General features: G+C 37.5%; 1 protein-coding gene across 2 annotated transcripts in view; it reads left to right on the plus strand.

The window, feature by feature from the left end:
* The window catches only part of brinp1 (bone morphogenetic protein/retinoic acid inducible neural-specific 1), a 143,414-nt gene extending 130,967 nt beyond the window's left edge, over positions 1-12,447 (plus strand). For both annotated transcript variants that reach the window (XM_044173274.1, XM_044173273.1), the window contains exon 8: positions 7,522-12,447. In XM_044173274.1, coding sequence (XP_044029209.1) covers positions 7,522-8,662 — 1,141 coding nt within the window. In that variant the 3' untranslated portion in view covers positions 8,663-12,447. The remainder of the gene's footprint in view (positions 1-7,521) is intronic.
* The last annotated feature ends 4,474 nt before the right edge of the window (positions 12,448-16,921 follow it).

A 16,921-nucleotide genomic window follows, 5' to 3' on the forward strand; every position in this document is an offset into this window, starting at 1 on the left:
CAACTCCCTGTTTTGTCTTGTGTTAATGTTAATGAAAACTAACAATTATGTTATCACTGTTTAACTGTATTGTAAGAGTTGCTATGTTAAAAGGCTATGTTTTTATCACATATTTGTGAGTTTGCCCTATGCATGTGTATAGTCAGTATAGTCCCATTAGGATCTACTTGTCTCTACCTTTGTCCCTGATTCATGAAAAGTGCCCCCCATCCCCAACAGGGACTCCAACCCTCACCTCTCCTCTGGGCAGCGTTTAACAGCTCATCAGAGGATGAGGGAATTGAGGCAAAGCTGAAGGCCCATAAAGCATAAGCCCAAGTGTTTTCAAGGTGTGTGCCAGCCACCTCAGGGAGGCCTTCCAGCACATCTTCAACCTGTCAGTGAGATTGCAGAGGGTGCTGATGATGATGTGAAAAACATCTTGCCTGGCTCCAGTGGCCAAGAATGGGCACACCAGGGTTCTAAATGACAGCAGGCCAGATCCCTTGTGAGAGACTGTTTAGATCCCCTCCACTTCATACATCAGGCCCACAATGGGGAGGATGATGCTGTCATCCATCTACTACGCTGTACATACTCCCACTTGGAGAGGCACTGTAAGAATCCTGTTCATTGACTTCTCTGGTGGTTTTAACACCATCCAGGCTCCTCTACTGGGAGAATTTCCCAGACCTTTGTATGTGAAAGCCCCAATGGTCACTTGGATCACAGATTACCCTGTCGCCACCACAGTTTTTGACACTACGCAACTCTGTGTCAGATCAACAAGTGGGAAACATGGTGGGTCCTCAGGGGCTGTATTATCTTGCTTCATTATTAACATTTACATCTTAGATTTAGGTACTATTCAGAATTATGCTATCATCAGAGGTTCCCTGAAAACTTGGTGATGGTGCAGTGCATCATTTAGGGAAGGAAGGAGAAATATATGGGTCTGACATGGGAGTCAAGCCCATAAAATCCCAGTGACTCAAGGTAACCAAGATAAGAGAGATAATGGAGTACTGTTGGTAGGTGAAATTATTCCCCAGGTTTATTAACACTAATAAGAAAACTGTAGTATCGGTATTTGGACTGCAAATACTGATATGCAATACAAAGATAGGATGTTAAAACTCGATACTTTCTAAGAAAGCCGTGGCTGTACCATGGCGCAGCAGGTGGCTAACAGTCTTTTGCTGTTGTGCTGGAAAGGTAGGAAAAATAAGAAAAAGACAAAAAGAAAAGTTCAAGCTTTTGTGATGCTTTGATGCCTAGGCAAGTTAAGAAAGCTAGTTCAGTCACAGAGGTGAGCTTGGACTCAAAAGTAAATCTTTTCTTGTATAATGTATTTCACTTGAGTGACCTACTAGCTGCTTAATAAACTGTGTTTGTCATGCACACGCTGTTAGTGCAGGCGTTATTGTGAATGTGAGTAAATTAGTATATTCATAGCTAAGTTAAAACTAGAGGTACAGGTAGAGGTACTGTGACATGCATTCAGTGATAATGTGTTGACTGACACTATAGCACAGTAGAGTGATGCATTCTCAATGAACCAACTCCTATTTTTTATCTCATAATGTAGCCTTAATGCATCCATATTAAAGCATGCTTTTAGTTTAATTAAATTATGGATGCAAAATAGGGGAATGGGAAGTTACTTATTACTAATTGCAATTATTATGATGTAAACTTATGTTATCAAGTTTAGCTTATCCAAAAAAGACATCAGCTAATGAAAGACAGGCATCATATGCATTGTTGGCTGGCCATAATTACAAATGCATATCAGCACCTCATCATTTTTCTAGGTTTACCTCGCCACAAGTCATCCATTCATTACAAGCATTGTAAATTCCTTTTGTGAACACTCACTGTGTGGAAACTTTATAGCTGAACTATATTGGATTTGCTATTGCATTTCCTTTAATGAGTATAGCAGCTTGCTTCAAGTAGAATGAACATAGCAGTTTGTCTTTGGTGTAAATGATTAATAGTGACAGATACGAAGTAGCATCACTCCCAGCCAAATCATTTGCATCCAGGCTATGCATTGGTTTTAATTATTCATGTTCAAAGTCAAGCATATTTACAAATATGAATGTATCCTCCATATGATGAATTACTTTTCCCTAATTTCTATTGATTTTGACATGGCACTTCTTTTTCCAACAGTTTTGGATTAAACATATCCTGTCCAAATTTTTGTATTTAGTTTTATACTACAAATATCCTGTCACATAAAATCATCAGTGGCATTTCTCTGTCTCATACACAGCCCCGAAAGGTTATGGTTGATATTTTTTTCTTAACTACTTTTGCGTTCCCTTGCAATATTTTTGCATTCTCCCTGATCATAGGAACAGTTAGTGTGTAGGTCCAGTACAGTTGTAATACACTGTCAGTTTGCAGATATTACAGAAAGGAAAGATGACACTTTACATTATGCATTTATAACTCATTACTCCTTTCAAAAGGCTAAGCCCTGACAGTATACAACCACTGGCTGTGAGCACAGCTGGAGCTGCTCTGCCTGGCTGTGGTGGTTGAAGCTGTGGCTGTGGATATGGTTATTGCCCGGACTATGGCTTAATTTGTGGTTGTATCTATGATGCTATGGATATGGCTACGGTAGCTGTACTGTGACTATTCTTTACTGCTCCTTTTAACATTAGCGAAGAAAGCATCGTTAAGCCACACAGGATTTGAACCTGTGGTGCTTCTATCAGATATGACAGATGTGTTATAGACCACAGGAGTTCAGGATTACAGTAGCTTCAATACAATGCTAAAGCCAGCACAACCATGTCAATTCACAACACACATACAACCCCTGCATTAGTGTTAGACACATTATAAACTAATGTGTCACAGACATAATCATAACAATCAAAGCACAGCCATGGCTACAGCCACAATCACAGCAACGACCAAAGCTCTGACATCCCATGGCTGTAGTCATAATCACAGCTAGCCTGTCTCAATCAGCCTCAGCAGCAGTCGGTGAGAGCACGAGGTTAACTTGCTCCGTTAGTTATCTAACTAGCTGCAATGGTACAGACTTGCGCCTGAGCCACACATAGCTGAGCATGCGTCCACTTGTGCTGGCGGGGACTACTACATAATACATAATACTATATCATAATACAGCTCAGCCTTTGTCTGTGAATCAGAGGGAATGCAAAACGCATTGCAAGGTAATGCTAAATATTGGGAGGGAACGCAAAACTTAATACAATGGAACGTAAAATTTATTGGGAGGGAACACAAACGAATTTCAGAAATGAAATTCCCACCCCTGACTTTTCGGGGCTCTGTACTCTCACACTATTGTTAATTAAAAAAAATAAAAAAATAGCGTGTCCCATCTCTTGGTTTTCCTGGATTCCATTCTCCTGCTCTGATGTTCTTTCTCTCTTTTCTTTTCCTTGCTCCAACATGGGTGGGAGCAATGATGTATGTCATCTGAATAACAGGGCTGTTTGATGCCCCATTTCAAACATAAAGTATGCTGGAATTCCTGAAAACAAACAGCGTCTATTCCTATATATTTTCATTTAATTTCCTATGGCAAATCTAAGCCAAGCCATTGCTTTAGATGGAAACAAATAAGGCCAAAATAAAACTAGCTGAATGATGCACTCAAATAGCTTGTTGAGGGAGGCAGTTATATGATAGAACATATTTTAGTTCAGTATTTCAGACTGGATATTTCAACAGTTATTGCAAATAAATTCAAAGGCGGGATCATTATGATCGTGCCTGTGTCCACTGTAATAATGAATAGCCAATAACTGGGAATAGTTTTATATTTGAGGCACCTGTGAAACCAATCTCTTTTGTATGCCATTTCCAATGATGCAAAGATTATTTTTAAAACAAAGAAAAACAGTTTGAAGTGTTGTCTATTCTACAATATCCTGAATTATTAGATGTCCAGTGTGTCACATCCATGTTAATGGTTGGCCAAGAAATCATTAGTAATATTTGCAAGTTACATAATGTAAAATTAATATGCAAGTTTGATATCATATATCAAAACCAAATTACCTATAAAAATACACAATGCATTAGCTCTCAAACCTCAGCAGCTGAAAGTTTTCTTCACAATAAACAGGTGGTGAAGTTCCTTCAAAGGTTTGTTATTAGTAGTAGCTGAGATGTGCTGGTATCAAATGTTCATGGTATGATTATTGTGGCCAATTTATCACGGTAAATGGTAATATCATAATCATCACACTCTCCTGAAATACAACTATTAGAACTGAGATATAGAACAAATACTTCCCACCATGATTGCCTTAGATTGTATCAAACCTAACTGGACTTGGACTCTGCAAAAGAACTAACACCGAATGCATTTAAAACTACCAACCAGATTAGTTTTTAGAAGTTCAAGACAGTTGATTAGAAATTACTTTAAATGAAGCATATTGTCTGTGCCTCTTAGATGTTACGTACAGTGCAAACATTTATGTTTTTATACATGTTCTGATTTCTTTTGGATGTTAATAGTTGTGAAAGAATCCAATTCATGAATTTTGCCAGCACTGGCACAAGTGAAGCTCATCTGTGAGGAAGAACGTAACGTGCACAATCTTGAGGCAGCAAGTTTCCTTTGTGTCAGTCATGTAAAATGCATGCTCTCTCACTAAATGTTACGACTCAGCACCCATAAACTAGCTGTCCTTCAGTAGGTCAACTAGCTAATGTTAAACATAGCAAGTAAAGGCCAGAGTAGCTTAGAGCTCAAAGCTAGACAGACATAAAGCCTGGTTAGCGGGCCCTGCTCTGACTCTGTGTTCATGAGGCCCTCTGAAAATAGTGCTAATCATAGTAGTGATGGTAAATAATAGAAATTGTTGGCTGTGTTACCATCAGAATGTTTCACCACAGTATAATAAAACCAGTAAACTGGCAAATCTCTACTTAGTAACTATCCATACTGGAGGAAGCTAACATGATACACCAATCTCTCTAAAGACACTCCGGGCCAAACTGCAAAACTACAGTGAGGCAATGGAAAGTTATATAAAGTGACAAATGCAGTACATGCACCAGGAGATTAAGACATTTCATCTCTCGAGAAGAGGCAAAAGCAGACATAGTGAATATAAGCAAACAAGCTCAAGAAATAGCTGCTCCACACAAGGCACATACCAAGTCTGCAATGGAACAAACACACGGGGAAATCAGTGAGTGACGTGATCAACTGGATTGCAGTGTTGGAAAGACCACATGAATTCATGGCAAGAGTACAAGATAATACATGGAAAATGCAGAGGTCAGGAAAATTGAAGCCAAAAACAAAATCTGAGGATAGTTCATATTTTAGGGCTGCCAACTCTGGCGTGTTTGGCGTGAGACAGAAGCTTTCAGACTCTATCCCATGCTGTCATGACATGTTGCAAACAAATACCATGCCAAATAAAAACCAATATATACAACCAAGGTGTGGCACTTTCTATCAGATGAAATACCTGCTGAGCAGATTAAAAGCCATATTGACCATACAAATTTACGAGCAAAAATAACACTCAAAGGACACTCAAAGCATATATTCAGAGAGGTATTATCTTACACATCATTGTAATCAAGACACTGCACAGGGAAAAATAAGCCAAACTCATGGACAAAATATTGAAATTAGATCAGCGCTATTTAGTTTCTCCTTCACCAGATTTAATATAAAGAGAATACTTCCTCTCCAGACTGAATGCAATCTACTTTTGTCCATGGAGACAACTAACCTTCTGACTAATTCAAAACAGGAATTTGGCTGAGAGTTTTTGAGGACTTAGATGTTTCTAACATTTAAAGGCGTTCCTGAATAGCTTATAACTATACATAAAATTCAGCACTATATATCAGTTTTATAAAACTTCGTTAATTAGATCTCTTGTATTCTACTTCATGTTCTAATGCATGGTGTCCTCCTTATGAAAAACCCTTTCTCAGAATTGTACAGCCAAGTGAGCTCATTGGATGGTGATAACAAGATACTGGCTTACCCACCCGCATGGTGCTTCTTTGGGCTATTTCTCTGAATAAGACAGGCTTTACATAGTACACCATAGTGTTCTTTAATATATAAAAAAAAAAAATGAACATTGGGTACACTCTTGCCAAACAAGAGACCAATTAATGTTGATTTTTAATTTTTGTTATAAGCACAAGAAAACAAAGGAAGTAATTTTTTTTCTGTGCTCACATTTATTCCTCCAACTACTGCTATAACAGTATTATAAATAACAATTTCAAACAACACCCTGAAAGGAAAGGGGAGGATGGAATTTATTGGCACTATGAAAAAGGAATCATGGAATAGCAAAATTATGGATTTTTGAGTTTAAGTAGTGATTAAAATCACCAGCACAACAATTTGCAGATTGCAGTGAATTGAATTCCAGCCATTCAATAACCACATAATGTGTTGACATTTTGTTCTGCCAAGGTGTTTTGTGTTGGGGAATAAAGGACAAATAACTATTGCTATTGCATATGTATGCTTCTAGTTGATATTTACAATTCCTAAAATGAAGGTCTTGAAAGCCTAAATATTTGGGAGAAGGTGTGGGAATGTGGAATCAAGAAAATTATAGCACACCTTCACTTTATCCCATTCTCAATTTGAAGCCAAAGTTAGCAGAATCAAACACTGTGCTTCCGTTGTCCTCTATAGGTGATATGTTTTGGGCTCATTTTGGGTATAGCTTGGGGGCTTTCTGGCCTGCTGAGAATGCAATGTCATCCATCATAGTTAATACTTAGGTTCATTAACATGTCAAGCTAACCTTGACCAGCCCTCCTCTCCTAAAAATCAGGATTCAGAATTCACCTCCTATAGTAAGAAAAGAAGTTCCAGTACTGTCAATATGACAAGGAAAGATGCCTGAGGGGAAAAGAAGAGACAAGATAAGAATAGCAAGTAATGCCTTCCACCTGAGAGAAATAAAACAACTCATCCCCTTTGAAGGAAAGACATTATCTTATTCCCTGACTATCCTGACTAGATGGTTTTCATGTACACATTGCTCCCAACCATTTAATGCATTTCAATGATTTTTGAACATATATATATATATTTTATACCTTCCAGCCATTGGTGTCCATTAATTTGTCCACTTGAAGCTTACTTGAGATAGGTACCCCCATTTAACTTAATGATGGTTTTATTTTTGTCAGTTAGTGTATATTACTGCATTCAATTCAAATCCTTTGAAAGTTTTCAAGTGCATTATTATTATTATTAATTAAAAGATAATTCAACATAATTAAAACCAGATAAGTTTCATGTATCTGCAAGTTGATTGTCATAATGTACAAAGATGAACGAAAGCCAATAATCTTCTGTAAAATGTAAAAAAAAAAATGCACAAAAACACCACAATATGCTATGGAAAATTTGTCAGCAGTAATGTATTGCATATACAATGCGTAGTAAATGGGCTAAAAATAGTGTTGATATGATAAGGCTTTGTACTTTCCATCTGACCACTGTTAACTCTTGTTCCCTGATTTTCTTTCTCCTCTCTCTAGGTCTGTGATGCAGTGGCTCAACAGGGTTCAGTCCTTCCTCTACTGTAATGAGAACGGGTTCTGGGGGACCTTCCTGGAGAGCCAAAGGACATGTGTGTGCCATACAGGTGTCACCCTATGCCAGCGACCCATTCCATGTGTCATAGGTGGCAACAATAGCTGTGCCATGTGCAGCCTGGCCAACATCTCACAATGTGGCTCCTGCAACAAGGGCTACAAGTTGTACCGCGGTCGCTGTGAGCCCCAGAATGTAGACTCAGAACGTAGCGAGCAGTTCATCAGCTTTGAAACTGATCTGGACTTTCAGGACCTGGAACTCAAATACCTATTACAGAAAATGGATTCACGACTGTACATTCACACTACTTTCATCAGTAATGAGATCCGACTAGAGACCTTCTTTGACCCTCGATGGCGTAAGCGCATGTCCCTGACTCTCAAAAGTAACAAAAACCGGATGGACTACCTCCACATGATAATTGGTCTATCAATGAAGATCTGCCAGATGCGAAATAGCAGCATTGACCCCATGTTCTTTGTCTATGTCAACCCGTTCAGTGGTAGCCACTCAGAAGGCTGGAGTATGCCCTTTGGGGAACATGGTTACCCACGCTGGGAAAAAGTACGACTGCAGAACTCCCAGTGCTTCAACTGGACTCTCCTGCTGGGCAACCGGTGGAAGACCTTCTTTGAGACGGTGCACATCTACCTGCGCAGCCGTGCTAAGATCCCAACTGGCCTACGCAATGACACAGGACAGGGTCCAGTGGATCTTGCAGACCCTAACAAGCGCCAGATCTATATAAAAATATCTGATATCCAAGTGTTCGGCTACAGCCTGCGCTTTAATGCCGACCTGCTCCGTAGTGCTGTGCAGCAGGTTAACCAGTCGTACACACAAGGAACTCAGTTCTATTCATCCTCATCTGTTATGCTCCTGTTACTGGACATTAGGGATCGGATTAACCGCCTTGCCCCTCCATCTGCACCTGGCAAACCGCAGCTGGACCTCTTCTCTTGTATGCTAAAGCATAGGCTCAAGCTCAACAACAGCGAGATGATTCGAGTAAATCATGCCTTGGACATGTACAGCACAGAGATACTAAAACAATCAGATCACCTGACTGCTAAACTCTGTTGAACATAGTAACATTAACGTAAGGACAGCAAAGAGAAACACCCAACAAATGAACTATGAGGGGATATTAATCTTAATTTTGTTTTCTCTTTTTCATTTTTGGACCTTTTCTGCCTTTTGATGTAATATTAACTTTGTAAGCATAATTCTTAAAGAGAAAAAGGAAAAAGGCAGTGATGAAAAGCATTTCAGGCAGATAAAGAAGATTAATGGAACCACTATAAGGACTGTATCATATTTGTCCCAGCATGTCTGTCATTCCCTAAAAGAACTTAAAAGAGAGAGAGAGAAAAAAAAAACATTAAATCTATGTACTGGTGCAAAAGAGGCCTTGATTTTACTCTGAGGGATCAAAAGGTTATATCTGAAACTGCCATTCTTTATTGAGAAAAACATTTTTAAAGGAATAATGACATAACACAAGGGCAGACCAGATATCCTTTTATTTCAGCTAATGTGCAAAATATTTCAGACATAATGGACAGTTTAATATTAAAAATGTTTATACATTGTAAGGATTAAATAGCCCTAGTGAGTAAGTAGTCAACACATTACTTATAGAATCTTTATTACATTTCAAACCCACAGCGAATCTGCATTGCTCTTTGTGAGTTATGAGGCACTTTGTCATTGTTCTGACACATAAGGCACACAGCAGGGCAGTAATGGATAGTCATGTCAAATAACAAAAGCCAGCTGTTTATATATACATATATATGTGGGTGAATGTGTGTGTATGTGCGCGTGTGCATATACTTTTTTTTGGCTTGATGCTTATTGCTGTTCGTTAATTGAATGTGTCATTTGAGATTGACTCCAGTCTAAGCTAAATCTTGCATTTGGAGCGCTTCTTCCCGTGTTTGAAATTCAAGCTGTGTTTTTCACAAGGCAGTACCTCCTGGTGCGTGAGTGCAATATTGTGGTCTGAAGATTTAACAATCAATGCTATTTTGTACAGCTTTGCAAAATGTACATGTTGTGACTGCTGATTTGTGGAGCTTTTCAGCACCAAGAGCAAAATGTAAACATTCATCATTCAGGCACATTTGCAAGACAACTTAAAGCCATACACTTCCCTGAGGTAAACATACAGTAAGACATAAAGTCCATCCCCTTTCCTAAAGTACTTACTTCATAACATGAAAAGACATGTTCCATTTGTATGTTTTTATTTTATTCTCTCAGTTTTTAGATAAGAGCACAGCAAAAAGACAGATGACAAGAGAAGGCATATTATGTTGGATAAGAATCGTGTTGTAAAGCCATTGAATTTCTCTGTTGTGCCACAGGAAAAAAAAAAAGAAAAAGAAATGGTTATATTAAAGCTTAAAATACCTTTTTGGCAGTGTTTAATCTGTAAGCTTTTTATGGCCACATGTAAAGATTTCTGTTTTTCTTTTCAGATATGAAATTTTACCTTGTTTTGCATGTTGCTGGAAACATCAACAGAGCTGCAACTTTGATTAACACTTGCAATCATCAAACTGGAATATGAAACACTACCTATGTATTGTTGGTCACACTTTATTTGGGTAATCCGATGCTGAAACATTGCTATTGCTGATGACTATTTTTAGGTCCAGTCCATTACCTGCATGTTTATTACACAACAACAAAGGCAAGGTCACTCATGTCATATAACCTAGCAGTTCTGGCCATACATAGGTTTGAACTTTTAAAAGAAGAAACTTCATATTTGCTGCCATGGCACCCAAACTTTGGAAAAACCTTACTCCTAGTACTGTATAAATGCGGCCAACCCAGTTGCAAGCTTTTACAATAACATCTAAAAATTCGTACTTTTCCGTTTTTTCTAATTATTTTATTGTTTTTTATGTCTGTTGTGTTGATGTAGTTATAGTTTGGTTGCTTTGGTATTTTTTGTTTAATTTTGTATTCTTTTAAATGGTTGTTGTTGTTCTTTTACATTGTGATGAGACTAGTCTTGTGGGGTCAGCTGTAAACAGAGGTATGTAATGTATCTGGGACCAACCATGGTGGGTTGGGATTTAAATGTGGGTTGGAACAACAATGAAACTCAGTTTGGAATTCCTAAATCAATCAAAGACCTCTTGAAAACAGTGGTCAAAATTGGGGCAATGATTTAAAAACCTGTTTCTGCTTCTTATGGACGTAGCTTTGTCAGCTGCAGATTTTACTGCATCCACAACCACAGCTTTAATAGTTGTCTCTAGATGTGCATTCTTGTCGTGGCGTAGGCTAATAGAATCATGTCTGGCTTTGTATGATGATGATTATCCTTTTGTTTTAGTTTACTGTTGCCAGTCTTGTTGTGAAGCACCTTTAACGCTTGAGAGGTGCTTTATAAATAACAACTTAGTCACTTAAGTAACTATAATGTATTACTACAAATCTAATCAATTTCAGGTGATGATTAAGTAGTCTGCAAAATAGTTTCCTGATTTCCAATGAATGGGTTAGTGTATATGTGGTAGCCAGTTTTAGTAAGACTAAGACTCAGGTTGTCAGGCTCTTCTCTGTGTTGTCACAGTCTATATCTTTGTTAGGTGAATAGCTCAACATCCGTAAAATGCTTTTAGTGAGTGAGCAGTTACCTCTGCAGTGCTATTGTTTCCAATTTGCATAGGATGGCAGCCCTGCCTCGAGCTAAGCAGAAGCAGCAAGATGAGAGAGGCCATCTGGACCGGTGGATATCAGTAAAATGTACTGTATCGTGACCAGTGCATCTGCTTGGGTTTGGATGGTTACTGCTAGCTGTTTCAAAGCGCCATGGTATTGTACTAGTTTGTCACACTCAGTTATGAATGTTGAGCTTATTATCATGCTTATGTTAACATGGTAGAATTTACACTTTTGCAAATATGTTAGCATCCATACCATTGTAACATTTGCATGCTAACAGTATCTCCTAATAGATACTTTTAAGCTGATGTAAAGCTGATTTTGACATACTGAAGCTAAGCATAAGAAGCCTGAGATGGCCACATGCCTGTAATCAATAGAGATGCAGTAAATAGGGGACTTTATTGTTCAGCATCAACAGTGGACTATCCAAATAAATTGTTACCTTATTATTATTATTATTATTATTATTATTATTATTATTAAGTGCCTGTTATCTATCCCTTTAACACATTTAGAGCTGAAGAAAACTTTTAGATGTTACACAGAAGAGTGACACTGAATTAGCTTCAGAATTTAAGACCATAAATGTTGATCAAATATACACTTTTCATCTCCTCCTGAAAACTACACCTTCAAGGAGGTTTGTACATGTTGGGAAATCAACCACCAGACAGACAAAGGATGACTTAGTAATGGTGGATATTTTTTTGTCCCCTGTTGTACAATATATCTGTAAATATTAACTCTGTTACAGTAACAATGCTCTGCTACAGTAACAATATTATAAAATATAACATTATCGAAAGGGAATACAAAGACTACTTCATAAAAGCCCTCCATTTGATTATATTGGCACAAAGTACAGGGCACCCATGTCTCATGTATCTAATTAGATTCATGACAATTTATGGCGTGTATTATGTTTTTATATTGTCAAAACATACTGTACATTACAAGTTAGTTTTGAGGCACTGCAAAGTCCATAAAACAAGCACATTTACTCGTATGGCATTATGCTACCACAGTGTTGCTTACATGTATATGTCTGAAGATTTTTACACCTAATACCTTGCCTATGTACTTTTTTGCTGTTCTGTTGAGATCATTATATCAGCTTATTTCAAATGAATGTTTCATATAATAATCTATTTCTCATTAAAAGGCTATATTTAATAAGAAGAGCAAGGCTTCTTTGTACCATTTCCCTTTATAGAAACTATTATTAGTATTTCGCACACAACAATGCAGTGAATACTCTATGTAGAGTATTTACCAAATCCTAAGAGTCAGCTAATTTTTAGTATACTGGCATTGTCAAAGCATTGCCAAAATACTCTCGATACAGCCTTTGGTTCTATAGAAGATTCTCAGCATGAGCATTATCCTGTCTGTGACGTTTGCTGATAACGTTTTCTTTCTTGGCCAACCAGTTCTTTGTGTGGCTTCACATTTTATTGATTGCTGAATGCAGTGAAAGAAATAATGCTTGTGCTCAAGGATTCACATTCAGTAAGGCGTGGGCATTCATCACCACCAGATTCTGTATTTATTTCTCTATCATACAGTTCTGTTCATCTTTTCATCCAGTTAACCATGCCCTGCTTTTGTCTTTGCAGCACTCCAATAGTTTATGGCAGTGTTGATACAAGCATCAGAGCAGAACTGTTCTCAGTCTTTAACATACACAGTATACGATAAAATATTCCCCCTGATGACATGTGAGGGATATGTAAGCGACTACCTGACAGCTGCAGCAACAACGTGAAGGGGTTGCAGGGGGAATTCGAGATGTACCAACTTGACATATATTGTAAAAACAGCAATCAAATGTTTACATACATTTCAAGTGTTTTATGGATCATTCAAAACATCTAATTTCTTTTAATGATGCTCAGAGGAGTAAAGAGACACTAGGCTTCCTGGAGAAGGCTTCAGTGAGGAGACACAAGACTATCTAATGATTGTAAATCTGTTAAGATATTGTCTCTGTTGAAACTGCATCAGCACAACACTGAAGTTTTCAGGTGATAGCAGGTTTTCTGCACATTCTAGTTTGGTAAAAGCCACAGTGCCCCCTACTGAACACATTCACAAAGAATAGTACAATTATACCAATAATTATGAATATAAATTATAACAATATTTTTAGCAATGAACAGGGTAGTAAAAATTCTGTCAGTTGACACTTGACACTTTTTTTTTATCTGCTTTATTTGTTTTAATGTGTACCAGTACAGTATACTATTATGGTACTGTATTTAGCATTGCATATTATAATTTGTGTAGCTTATAACATTCTTAATACTAATGTCACAATGTGTTGCATGAACAAATACATAAATGTTAAAACAGAGATTAGATTAAAGATAACAATATACTGCATTCATGCTGCAAGCCAGTGCTATCATATGCACTCTTTACAACAATGTCTACCACTATACAGTGCCATTTAAGCTGTTTATTAGTGTTCACACAGGACTCACATGATGATGATATGGATTTAAACGTATTTTAAATTCCTGTGCTGCATCACAGAAAACTGTTTAGTAAATGTCTCATGTGTCATTTGGATATTCCTCTTCCCCCCGACAAAAGCTGTAGTACAAAAGTGGTTAAAATAATAAAAACTAAGCTAACATTGCTGGCTCCAGTGCCATATGCCCTATAGTTCCATATGGCCACAATCAAAATATGCAATGACACATTTTTTAAATAAATCACAATATATGCATTTACTTTTCAAGTTAGGGACCAATATTTACCTTTCATTTCCTTTCATTCAGTGATCAGAAGGTAAGATAATTACACATGTAATGATTAAAGTGGCAGCAGTCTACATTTTCTTCCATGCACCACAGGTGAACTCCACTAACTCGCCTGCATTTCTATTTGCTTCTCTGTGAACCTCTGCAAGCTATAGTTACCCAGCAACATTTTGTCAACATTCCTGCATTTTTACAGAAATATGATTTGGTCTCAACCCTCACCCAGAGCTCCCAATGCAAAAACCTGGACATGCTCCCTCACTGGCTTCTCACCTGATAACTCTGCCAGTTGTGTTGGTTTATATGCCTGGTCAAGCCAAAGAAAGCTCTGCCAGGAATTGAACCTGCAGGTTTCTGTCGTGGTGTGCCACCTGGACACTCCTCTGTCGTGGTTTCAGAGCTATAAACCCATGTTTCTCTGTGGGTATCCTTGTTTTAGCACAAGCAGTTTAAGTACAAGCATTTATACATGAAACACTGAAAATACAGTTAGGCATATACAGTATAATTATTAATTGTTACAATATACTGTATGTCAAGTTATTACATTTTACATAAAATATTGCCACCAGGCTATAGTGTAATAAAAAATGCAAAATATAATAATGAAAAAACTAGTTACAGTCATTATTAACATTTGTATTACACTATTATTGCATTATGTACAGTGCACACAGAGATTAGCTTTGTTTTTTGTACATCTGCACTGCAACATTTTTGGTTGATAAGTGTAAGAATTTATAAACACTGACTTTAGAGCAAAGGCGGAATGAACATAATATTTTCAAATGGGAAAACATTTGATTTGATGGCCATAATGATTGCTTAGTTCCAGAGCTCCTTTCTTTTCAAAGAAAATGGTTCTGTTGTCCCTGTGACTGAAACTAAAAGGACAGGTTTTACAAAAAAAACTGAGGGAAAGCTTTTAAGATAATTTAATTTAAATGCAATAGTAGTGAAGCAGCAGTTCAAATAACTACCTCACATATTTCCTTGGCTGCCATATATATAAATATACCATACACCGTTGAGCTTTGCAAACATCTCAATTGAGACACAAAAGGCTTAGTAAATCTAGCCCTCTCTCATATTGGAGTACAGTGGCACCAGCAACTTATAGGTAACGGATACAGAGTTTCTGAGCTTGATCTTAACAGTAATTGGATAAATGTCATAGGGATGTCCAGTCAGCAGTAAGGTTTCATAAATAAGCAATGAAAACTGACAGCAGAAACAATTTTAATTTCTACTTTTAGGGAGTGCTACTGAGTTCTGTGGTCACTTTCCAGAATTCCTGGCAAGATATGACTGGCAGTTTAACAGACCAATAGAGGAGCAGCAGAGCCACACCACACAGGGTCTCCGCCACAAAGGAAATCAATGAATAGGAAACCAAAAATAAGAACCCCCCCAAAAAGACAGGCAATACAGTCATGCTGAGTCTGTTATTTTGGATGCAAATCACAAAAAAAGTGAACAAGTGTGGTCAAATAAGTTTTGGGTGCTTGTGGAACACATATCAGTCTTTGTCCAACAACACAATCAGTGTGCTAGCACCGTTCACAACATCATATTTGTGTGAGCTTGCATATTGTTTATATTGTTTTTAGCTTATTATATGTTAGAAACTAATATGTTACAATGTAATGTAATGTAAAATGTTGCATGGGTGGCGCAGGGCCAGACTAAAGTATCAGGAAAATAGGAAACATAAAGAGCTTTGATACTGATGAAGATACTGATAGAGGATTTCAGCAGGTTTTGTAATAAGACCTCCAGCTCCTTCTACGACCTGGTAACCCCTACTTCTTATTATCAGTGATTTCAATACTTGTTTAAATATTGCGTCTGACCCCCATTCTTGTCACATGATTTGCTTTGTACATGAAAATACCCATTATAACAGTATCACCCTGGATCTGATCCTCGGTTGGAGTATCACTGTTTCTGATTTAACACTTGTACCTCACCAGCCATTGTATTGGATTTCTATGACATGAATTCTAATTTGAACTGCCGTACCAACACAATAACCTGGTCGACATTTACAGCAGCAACAGTCATGGAGTGGAACATTTTGTATAACTGCCTAAAGCTCCCTAAAGCTAATTTCCTGAGCAATATTACAGTCTTAATAACTCATGATATTTACTTCACTATTGAGTGAGAGCTGCAAATGTAAGCTCCCACCTGAATCTTAGAACTCATCAATGCTAATAAAGATAATCATTACTTTCTTTTTGACATGATAGATTTTTTAAAACCTTCTCAGTGACCACCTCCTATCCTCCCATTCTTGTTTACTGCAAATGATTTCTTAATATTCTTTAATGACACATTTGATTTCTTAATGTTCTTGAATTGAAAATAATTGACCTAATCAGACATGAAACTATCAATTTGCCTAATGAGGTCTCTGGTCTCTCTAAGAATGCACACCTACTGCTTTGGTGCCTGTCAGCATATTCTCTCTGTGAGAGACAGGCTCACTAGACACGTTTGCCATTAGTACAGTACATGCTGCTAAACCAACATCTTATCTGTTCAACTGTTCTCTGCCAAATTCAATTAAGAGCTCTTTCATACGTTAGGATCTTCTTTGCAGGTGGGAACTAAACCATAAACTCCTCTTTTTTGTGACATTCCTGCAGTATAGCGTTATGTGTTTAGAAAATGTATGAAACGCTAACTTTCAGTATAGGCCTTCATTTTGGGATAAAGCCAGTAAATTATCAATGTCAAACAGTTACTAATCAAAACCAGAGCCAACTTTTTCTGTAAGTATGTTAACACATATAAGGAATTTGACTTGGAGGTTTTCAGCAGCTCTTAGTACACTTTTACACATGCACACCAGGAACGGATGAACAGGACAAAAATACAGGAAACT

This window comes from Siniperca chuatsi, linkage group LG18, assembly GCF_020085105.1.
Source record: "Siniperca chuatsi isolate FFG_IHB_CAS linkage group LG18, ASM2008510v1, whole genome shotgun sequence".
In the NCBI taxonomy this organism is placed as follows: Eukaryota; Metazoa; Chordata; class Actinopteri; order Centrarchiformes; family Sinipercidae; genus Siniperca; species Siniperca chuatsi.